The sequence below is a fragment of the Varanus komodoensis genome, unplaced genomic scaffold (assembly GCF_004798865.1).
Source record: "Varanus komodoensis strain SLA01 unplaced genomic scaffold, ASM479886v1 scaffold1, whole genome shotgun sequence".
Lineage (NCBI taxonomy): Eukaryota > Metazoa > Chordata > Lepidosauria > Squamata > Varanidae > Varanus > Varanus komodoensis.
In genome coordinates this window covers 123,394,097-123,404,962 of record NW_025335268.1, presented here as the reverse complement: position 1 = coordinate 123,404,962, position 10,866 = coordinate 123,394,097, and the positions used below count along the sequence as shown (strand labels likewise).

The following is a 10,866-nucleotide window of genomic DNA, read 5'->3' as shown; positions in this document are numbered from 1 at the left end:
CCGCCCCTTAAAAAAGCAAAACAAACCAACGTCTACTGCCAATGCAGTGATGTAGTTACAAGGATATGGATATAAGGCCTAAATTGCCTGCTCTGACACTTTCTTAATCCCAGCCCAAATCCAGCGCTCGGATTTATGCAGAATTCTTGCGTTCTACGGAAATATGAACGGCACCAATGCGCAAACTTTTAAGTCTCTGCTGCCACGTAACGGACTGTTGCTGCCTCCCAGGCGTAGTTACAGTAAAAAAATCAGGATTTCTTCATTGGTTCCTATGAGAATCGTCATCTCTGCTCTAGAGCAGAAAACAAAAACAGCCTGCAAAATATACCCGGCTGTGGAATCCAGTGTATGTAGGACACGGAAGTTTACACCTTAGTTCTATCTCTGTAGTTCTACACGTGCTCGTTGACGATACTATTACGTGCAGGGGGCGAAAAAAGGGAGAGAAGGTCGAAAGACAGGACTAGGAAATCTCACAAGCATTTTTTCTTCTGAAATAGTACGAAGATCCTAGGGGGGCACTTACTAACACTCCTGGTGTAAATACAGGTCTCCACCCCAACAGGGATACTGCAAAAGCGTTTTAGTGCGTCCCTGCCTCGCGACGATTTTGAGACCAGCTAACAAAATAGAGGTAGCAAAGTATAGAAAGCTCCACGCCACTGGTTTGGTCTTCGGTTTGGGGAAGCTTCTTTTTAACACAGCGGAAGGGGAAAATACATCTGGAGGACTTCATGATAAAGGATGCAACAGAAAGCACGCCTTTTCCTTCCGTTGATTGGGAGGTAACCCGAGGTATCTTTTGAAGGAGACACTTTTGTTGTTGCTATGTCTGTTTTCAAGATAATTGCGGGATGATTTCGGGCGAAAGAAACCCTTGGAAGAAAATCGCGTTGGAGTTAATGGGGCTTACTTCGTAGTAGGCACGCATAGGAATGCACTGGAAGCCTATCACGCAACAGGACAATTGTGATCGCCTTGATATCATGTCTGACTGGGGCGGTGTAAAAGTGGGAACGGAAGGCGCCCTCCTTTTAAAAGTGCTCAAAACAACGGCATGCATTAGAAACACGTGAGAACGATATTCTAGAACTCAAACCCTTGCAGTCCCTAACTTCTCGATGCTCGGAACCCATCCGGAGCAGGAAAGGATGGTTCCAAGGCCGTCAAGCCAAACAAATTCGCGTAACCACATGAAAGGGATGCAGTGAGCCACGAAGTCTCTACAGAAACTATGGTACCAGTTCCGGGCAGCAGCCCCTATGCTGGAGAAGGGCGCAGATCGGCAACCTCCAAGCGCGCCAGTCCCCAAATCCAGCAGCTCTGTCATGCGTGTGCTGCTGCAGCCGCACCTTCTCGCTGTACGTTGCAGTATTTCATCAATAAAAGGCGTGCCGAAGATGGAGCCTTGTAAGTCGTTATCTCCAAGCTTCACGCCCATTGTAGAAGATCATAATGCAGAGAGATGGGGATACCCTCGCTAAGCCGCACGATTTGGAGACAATATGACAGCAGTGTCAGAAATTGCTTCCTTCACTCAGCCGTATATCGCTCCCATCCGCTGTTTGCAGGTATTAACACCTAATTGCCACTATCTCTCAGCCTGGACCCATCACACCTACAAAGTGGAGAAAATAACCCATTGCAGGATTCTTGTGTGCTACATTTTCTCTCAGCGAGCCTCCGTCTGAACTTTTTCGAAATTTCTCCCTTCTGTGTACCGGACTATTGTCAGGGCATCTTTTCAAAGATGTACACACAGAACAAGAATTCACGTGTGCCTCCCCTCCCCGAACTGAGTTAAAACGTGGGTGTGCGGATAGGGTAGGAATTCCTTCATGGTCTTTTATGAGCAGCTCCTACGTTTGCCCCTTTGAAGAAAAAGACACGCGAGGTGTCAAAAGGAAGCAGGGGATTGAAATGTCAGCAGACAACGGAATTATCTATGATGGGAATGGCCTTATCGAAAGTTTACAATGGAGTAGTATGGCTCCCCCTTGTGTTGATTTGCACGAAGTACAACGTATTGTGAAGTTAGGCAAGTAGTGCCTAGACATCCGGATTGAAGTTTGTTCGTTTGTTTGTTTGTTTGTTTGTTTGGAGAACTTATTCGAGATGATGGGGCAGCTCGCTGTGTCTGGAGCTCCGAATTTTTGGGAAACCACTGACCCACCATTATGTTTTCCGTGGGCATTTGCTGAAAGAAAGGTACAGGGGCCCTGATGATCTCTGTTTCATCGATCCCCTGGATTAGCTGACTTTTTGCCCATAAAGTGAATCCTTTGAATTCTTCTGCCTGAATTCCCAGCATCCCCGAAATCAAACACGGGTGCAGACATCCTTTTAAAAAAACCAATTAGGTGCATCTTGAGCAGACATACTTCTTTGAACACACACACATTTAGAGCATATGGGATAGCATAGGCTTTTGTACCTAGCGCTGCTCCTGGTTTTAAAGAGGAGCACAGCAAAATCTTGTAACTGTTTCGCTCCATACATGTAATTAGTTGGTTCAGTAAAAAAATGTAGATAATCTCTTCCCTAGAAAAGGACATGCCTTTTCCATATGGAGTGGCGGCCATTACATGTACCATGTGATGACGTTACAGAAGTAAATATTACATACCAGGCATGATCTAAACATAAGAACACCAGCTTGCCCACACTCTGAACTTATTAACTGAGGTTCTCACTTGCCCACCACCTAGGTTAGGGTGATTTACCAGTTTTCATACACCTTTTATAAAATTTGGGGTTGCTGGCTTTATTTACAATCTGTTTTTATAGAATGTTATTGATATACACTGTTGTGTTTTTTAAACATTTAGTTTGTTTTTATTGTGCTTGTCAGATTGTGAGGGTTCCATCCTTAAAGGAAGCCCAAAATAAAGGGCAATAGATATTCATTTTAAAAATTGTGTGTGTTTTACATTCCTTTTTAAAACTTTGTAAAGGGTCCTCCCTTTCTTTCTGAGTTCTGCCTTCAGTACTTCCTCATAACTTTTCCATTTATAGCAAACCACATTTACAAAGGCGGTAATGGTTTGCAAGTTACTCAGTAATTAGAATAGCTAAGATTTTTTTTTAATTTCTCAGATATATGACAAGTATATCTGAGCTGTTATACATTAATAGAGTCTCTGTGTAGATTCTCCTGTATGCCAGACATTAGAACTGCAGGACCAGTTTCAGATTGGCAGGTAGATTCAGCCTGATGGAGACGAAGCAGAGTCACCAACCGACTTCTGTGGTTAACCTTGTGGATGTATTTGAGAATTTCAGGTACAATTTCAGGTATTTGGGATGTCATGTGCAGATTAGGGTTTAAGTCTTGAAGAGGCTGTTAAGGACATTCCTAGGAAATGTGGTGGTGAAATCTGTGAATCTGCCATTAGTTAAATTCTGAGCCCATGAATTCTGCCTCTGGCCGAGTCATGGATACCACAGTGCTCATTCAAAGGCACTTAAACTTATTGGGCTTCTTCAAGGAGTCTGTCTCTACAGCCACAGGCAATACTAGGAACTGGAATGCGAAATCTGCAGTGCTAAGATCATGGATTTTCTTTGCCTTACTCTGTAGATTATAATCATTTAAAGGCCTCTGAGGATTTAAGAATAACAAAGGCCTTATCAGAGATACAGCCATGTAATTTTAGATTCTGGGCTTAAATTTTATTATTAGAGTTTTATTTTGCCTTTTTCCCCTCTTGCAAGATACCCAAAACAGCTCATATAGTCCTCTTCTTCTCTGTTTTGTCTTCACAACTACCCTTTGAGGTAGGTTCAGCTAAGAGGTAGTGACTGTGAATTTTATTATCAAGTGTGGAATTAACTCCTGAGCTTCAGTCAAATATTCTAACCACATTGGCTGTCTGAATGTGTTTCTCTGTGTGTGTGGCTTTAGATGGAGTTATGTATTTCTGCAAAGGACACAACTAACTTTTCTCTTCCTCCACCACTACCATTTGCAACTGCTTCTACATTCTTCATGTTACAGCAAGCTCAGCAAAACTGCCGAGTTTGATTAAAAATACACTCTGGGTACATGCACTGCTGCATTTTAAACTCACTCAACCACAGCATCATCAGTAATACAGGAATTTTGTCGTGGTGTCCTCATCTGCTGCTCTTTTATGTGCATGATGAATCTTAGGTGGGGTATCCCCTGCCTTGAGAGACTGAATTTAACAGCGGTTGCATTTGCATGCCACGCTAAGCCACCCTGTGCTTGTGCTGTGCACGGACAGCCCTGCCAAAGGGCTGCTGGAGCACTTTGAAGGGACTTCTTCTGGCAGTCCAAATGGGGATTGTGAAAGCTGGTGAGACAACTGACTTTCACAATCTCCCCCACGGTGGCAAGCCTGAGATGGCTGCCAGCAGGCAGGGAAGGGGAGAAGCCAGGGCTAGTTGTCCTCAAGTGCTGCTTGGGCACCTTGGAGCAATTGGTACAGCAGCCCGTCCAGTAGACCCATGGCAAGAGCAGCAACATTTTGTTTTGCTGCTGCTGCTATGGGGCTTGTTTGCCAACTCCTCCTACCCAGGATGGGGTCAGTCGTCTGGTGCAGATGACATGGCAAACCTTCGTAGGTAGAATAGCCCCTATGTGCAAGCCATCCTGGGAAAATAGGTCTGGGTTTGCATGGGTAGTAACTCATGAGAGGTTGTTGTGTCATGTAAACCTGTCAATGTTTGCCCTGATAACTTCCTGATTGGACTACTGTAATGCGCTCTACATGGGGCTGCCCTTGAAGACGGTCTGCATACTTCAGTTGGTTCAGGATAGAGCTGCCAGGTTGTTAACAGGGACAGGCAGGTATGAACGTATAACACCAGTCCTTTTCCACCTACACTGGCTTCCAGTTGAAGCCTGGGTCCAATTAAAGGTGCTGGTGATGACCTATAAAGCCCTGAACGGCTTAGGGCCTGGTTACCTGAAGGAGCATCTCCTTCCATATGTGCCTGCCCACCGCTTAAGATCTGGGGCAGAAGCCCTCTCCGGGAACCCTCCCTGAAGGAGATTAGGAGGGTAACTACCCAGAGAAAGTCCTTTTCTGTGGTGGCACCCCAATTGTGGAATTTGCTCCACAGAGAGGTTCTCCTGGGACCGTCACTATCTTCATTTTGGCACCAGGCCAAACCCTTTTTATTTTCACAGTGTTTTAATACCTGACTGTTTTAATTGTGATATTATTATTAGTTCAATTTTAGGATGCTGTGTTTTAATTTTTTTACATTTTGTATTGTTAAACCGTTCTGAGACTTTGTTAATGGGATGGTCTAGAAAAGTTTGAAATAAATAAGGTTTTAATTAATAAATAAATTAAAGTGCAGGCACATCTGTGTTCCTACAAGTATCATTGCTATTACTTTCTGAACCAGCTGATGTTTCCAAAACTGCCAAAGCAGCCCCATGTAGAGTGTGTCACAATAGTTTAATCTCAAGGTAACAAGGGGTATGTAACTCTGCCTTTGATGTGATCTACCCAGAAAATAGGCACAATTGGCATTTCAGTCTAAGCTGGGCAAAGGCTTCTCTTTGGCAAATTTAGAAGCAAATCGGAATCTAAATAACTTCAAGCTGACATTGCTCTCAATCTCATGGCATTTCAGTACCAGGCACTGACGCATTAGCACAGATTTGCACAAAATGTAATATTGGGGGTATTCTGGCTAGGAACAGCATTGCAGGAGAATTTCCTTTGCACACTTAACTGGCTCAGAAAAAGAAGGCAGGCATAATGTCCTGCCTTTCTGATACAGTGGATGGCTGGACTGTCCACAGTTTGTCCACTGCCACAGTTTGGCAGCCCTGTATCAGCTTAATGGATTTGGAGTGTAAGAAGCCTGCCATCTGGTCGTCGGCCTTGTGCAACATTATTTCCTATTTAGAGCTACCTCAAGCTTGCATCCTTCTTTCTCTTCCATTTCCTGCGACATTTGAGACTGCATAGCACAAGCCAGTGTGATATCCTCATACAGATGCTCAAAGAAGACAAGCCGACCAAATCCTATATAAAGGGTTCAGTCCTACAAAAAAGCCCTATAATTCCAAAAGAAGTTTGCATACCTTCATTCGATCATCAATTCAAATAGAGAATCCAACCAGAAAATTAGAAGAAGACTGAGAAGTAGGCAACAGTGGACTACAAAAGATGATCAAATGTAAGGATGTTTCACTGAAGACCACAGCCAAGACCATCCATACTATTGTATTGCAGCTCATGATGTATGGGTGTGAAAGCTGGGCAGTGAAGAAAGCTGATTTTTAAAATGGATGCATGCAAAACATGCTCCTGGAGGAGAGCTTTGTGAATACCCTGAATCAACAGAAGGACCAACAAGTGGATCCTTGATCAAATAAGTCTGGAACTTGCCATGGAAGCAAACCTGACAAAAGCAACATTGTTGAACTTCAAGCACATCATGAGAAGGCAAGACTCACTGGAGAAAACAATCAGGCTAGGAAAAGTCAAAGATGGAAGAAGAAGAAGAGGAGGAGAAGGAAAACCAGATATGAGGTGGGTCGAGGTGAGCAGGACTGTGAAGGACTGTGAAGGATTTCAGAAGGTATTCATTCATAAGGACACCATAAGAATTGATGGCATGTAACACCAACAAAACATGCATAGGATTGCATACCTTGAATGTTCATTGGAGAGAATATGGCATAACTCGGTTATGGCTTTATTAATTAGTTTATTTTAATATTTATATACCACTGCATTCCCATAGGCTCTGGGTGGTTTAAATCCAACTGTGATTAAAATTGACTAAAAGCAACATATTAAATAAAACTGATATGAGAACTAATTCAGGAATGGCCATGTCTTTAACTCCTTCTTAAAGGTGGCAGTCTGGGATATCAGGTGCATCTCTCCCAGCAGACCATTCCACAATTTAAGGTCAATCACTGAAAATGTCCTCTGGGTAGTTGCCATTAATCTTACAGAAGCAGACTTCAGAAGATTATCCCCAGAGGACCTTTGCTGGCAAGGTGGAATATATGGGTAAAGGCACCCCTGAAGGTATTTTGGACCCAAGCCATAAAGGACTTTATAGGTAATTCCCAACACCTTGTACTGTATCTGGGAGATGTACTGTCAGCCTGTGCAAGGACTTCAAAATAGGTGATATGTGGTCTATCCATGATGTCCCAGAGACTAGCCCGCTGCCTTATTTTGTGCTAGTTACCGTTTCCAGAGTAGGCACAAGGGTAGCCCTAAGCAGAACTCATTGCAGAACCGAGTCTAGAAGTTACCAACATGTGCACTGCTGTGTTCAGATCATTCTCCTCCAGGAAGGGATACAGTTGGCCGAAGCTGATTGCAAGCACTCTTGACCATGGCTTCTGTCTGAGCTGACATCTGAAGAGGTGGGTCAAGCAGTAACCTCAAACTGCTAATGTGCTCTTTCAGGGGGCATGTGACTTCATCTGGAACCTGTTGGCACTCCTGTAATCCCGAATTCAGACCCTTAACAGCAAGCAACTCTGTTTTTTCTGGATTCAACTTCAATTTGTTTTTCCTCATCCAGCCCATTGCCAGCTTCACACAGTCATTCAGAGAGGAGAAGCTCTTTCTAGAAGCAGCAGCAGATGATAACAATATGCTGATAACAACTAGCACCACACCTCTGCATGATCTCTCCCAGCAGCTTCATGTAGATGTTAAATAGCACTGGAGACAGAATGGAGCCCTGTGGGACCCCAGAAGCCAATTCCTTCTTAGAGGAGCAACAGTCTCCAAGCATCCCCATCTGGAAGCAACCCAAGAGCAGTGCCTGCAATTCCCATTTTTTCCTGATGATCCAGAAGCATACTATGGTTGATAGTACTGAAGACTGCCCAGAGATCCAACAGAACCAACAGGGACACAGTTCCACTGTAAATTCTGAGTCATAGATCATCCACTAGAGTGACCAAAAGCAGGCTCAACTCCATGTCCCACTCTGAAACCAGTTTGAAATGGGTCCGGAAATCAGTATTACTCAGGATCACCTGGAGCTAGAGTGATACCACCCTTCTGATCACCTGCCAAAGAAATGGTTTGTTTCAGACTGGTCTAAAGTTGTTAAGGTCCAGGGGATTCAAATAAGTTTCTTGAGGAGGGACCATACAATAGCCGCCCTCAGGCAGGAATAGTTGCAAGAATGTCTATTACTTTGATATTGTGGCTGCAACACCAGCCCAATTTTTGCACTTTTGTTAACCTCTTCTTCCCTCTCTCTGCTTTGGGAACCAGCCAGCCTGTAGAAAAGTTTTACAGAGCTCAAAAACCTGCTCATTATTTCTGTGACATTTTGATGGTCCTAATAAAGAAATTTTCCAGTGGTGTATGATGTACTTTTCAGTTCTATGGTAACTGAATGGCATCAGCTCAGGGGGAGCCTCAAAACCTCTAGAGTACAGGGTGGGGGGTAGCACACTTCAACCTATGTGACATTCCTTCCCTTTTTCTGTCCCACCTACATATAGCTTACAATTGCAGGAACTGCAAAAGACAAGGAAATGGAGAGTACTGCTCTACTGGCTCTTTTTAGTCTCATCTTAATGCAACTCTCTCTCTCTCTCTGTCTCTCTGTCTCTCTGTCTCTGTGTGTGTGTGTGTGTGTGTGAGAGAGAGAGAGTCAGTCTTCATTTGCCAAATTAAATGTGTTTGTTGTAGTGCGTTTGTTCCAGTGTTTGGGCTCCAGCAGTGAGCAATACACAGCCTGTAAGATATTGCTGGACTGTAACTCCCATTCTCTCTCCCTGTTGTCTGAGTTGGCTCAGGATGATAGGAATAGCAGTCCAACAACATTTGGGCCCCTGGGGTGCCCACAGCTCTTTACTACAAACTAACCGTTCATATTTATTAGTATACTCTGAGCAAGATTTGTGCTTCAAAGGAACAGTCAGCAACAAAAGCAGAATTGTTTGTGGGAGTCACTGATTGTATGGAAGCATTTCTGTTCAGTTATTGAAATGGCTTTGCAGCTTCCTACACTTTCTTTGAAGTGACTTGATCTACCTTCTGAAGTTTAATTCCAGTTCTTTGACTTCATTATACCAATAATCCCACACTCGGATTTAACAAGCACCCACACATGCTAAACATTTGACCTGATGTAACCCTAATGAATGAATGGCTGAATAAAGTGGGGCCTTGGGAATGCAGGACCAAGGGAGACGGAGACCTTCAAGCGTGGCACCCTCTGGGTTTCCTGGGCCTTGATGGCAGAGGCCAGGCAGGGTGGGAGGAATTTGCATGCAAAAATGCCTCTTGCTGCACCTTCTCTTTACAGTTTCAGCTAGGCAAACTCCTACCTTGTTGTAGCAAGATGGGCAATGAAGAGGCTTTACGATCCCATGGATCCTGGCCTTGCCTCCCCTCTGCCCCCCCCAATCCCTCCACTCTAGCTTCTCATATGTTGCAGTGGCAACTGAGGTGGAACAGCAGGGGAACAGTTTGTTCTCAGGTACCCTTTCCTGAGGTCCTTACAGTACCTGCAGCATCCGGAGGGGGATTTGCTACATCCTGTATCCCCTGAGATGCTTTCCCAGGGTCTATAAAATTGCTCTGCTCAGCTCCCAAGAAGGAAAGAGTATGTGCCTGGGGCTTCATGTGGCCAGTATGAAGCTGATTGGTGGGAGTTTAGGACAGAGGAAAGGAAGTTTTATCTGTCTTCACACTGCGTATCGTTAAATTATAGGATTCATTGCCACTGGGAGTGATGATGGCTGCCAGTCCAGATGGTTTTAAAAAGGATTGGATGGAGTCATGAGGACTCCATGCCATCAAGTGGCTCCTAGCCTTGCTGGCTGTGTGCTGGCCTCCTTTACCAGAAGTGGCTGCCTGCATCCACCAATTGGGAGGAGCTTGGGCAGGAGAAAGAACTTGCACCCATCCTGCTCCAGCGATCCTCTGTGCTGCTGGTTTGCCACTGTATGTATGGAGTGCTGGAATGGATGAATCCAGGTCTCTTCCAGCTTAGCTTGTCTTATGTTCTTAGTAGTTTCCATCTCCTGGGAGAATGAGGAGGTTTTTCTGAGACAAATACATTCTGGACACAGCCCTTTTCCCATATACACATTCCTATGATCCAGTGTTTCTGACTGAACTCTGCAATTACATTTCTACATTTGTGAAGTTAGATCATTGCCCATTCTGGAACTTCTCTACCATGCTCTGAATTATGCAACCTTCTGCTCTTTTTAATTAATATAATATCCAGCCTGAAGAGGAATCCTAAAAGCTTGCAATTTTTTGATTGATCCTTTTGATATGATGATGACAATAATGATGATGATTCTAATTAATCATCATGACTGCAAATACAGATAGACAAATTTGCTTTAAAGCTTTATTTTTATGGCCTTTTGTATTATAAAATCATTAACTGATCTGCAGCATTTTAGGCCACAAGCCTGAACATTTAATCAACCACAAGAATCAGAAAGTGCTTACAATTTCTAGCTTTTTGTAAACATGTTTCTGAACACAGCAGTGCCAAATGGTACTGCCTGTGATACAACTGCCAGCTTTTCTCCAGCAGCATCTGCCACATAACAAGAAGCCACAGTGAGTGGATTTCCTTGCAGAGCTTCTTGTGGGGGTGGTCACCATGTGGGATAGAGAGGTCTTCATCTGGGGCATCTTCTAGCTACTTTTCATGTGCAAATCTGGAGATGTTGGACCACTAAGGCACTTGAGAAGTCACACTGAATCCATGGGCTGTGTTAGGGTTGTGGGTGGTTTGTTAACTTCACCAGCAACACACACTCTTGAGCTCCCACCATGCCCTGAATATTCAAAATGGCAGCCCCTAATGTGACAAGAAACCCCATGGAGAAATTATGTCCATGATGGGTAAACCAGGCCATAG

General features: G+C 44.1%; 1 protein-coding gene across 4 annotated transcripts in view; it reads left to right on the top strand.

Moving 5' to 3' along the window:
• Window positions 1–560: 560 nt before the first annotated feature.
• The window catches only part of FGD2 (FYVE, RhoGEF and PH domain containing 2), a 36,281-nt gene continuing 25,975 nt past the window's right edge, over window positions 561–10,866 (top strand). For 3 of the 4 annotated variants that reach the window (XM_044443859.1, XM_044443842.1, XM_044443831.1), the window contains exon 1: window positions 561–3,285. In XM_044443859.1, the coding sequence (XP_044299794.1) occupies window positions 3,267–3,285 (19 nt within the window). In that variant the 5' untranslated portion in view covers window positions 561–3,266. The remainder of the gene's footprint in view (window positions 3,286–10,866) is intronic. The other variant, XM_044443851.1, reaches the window with a different exon arrangement.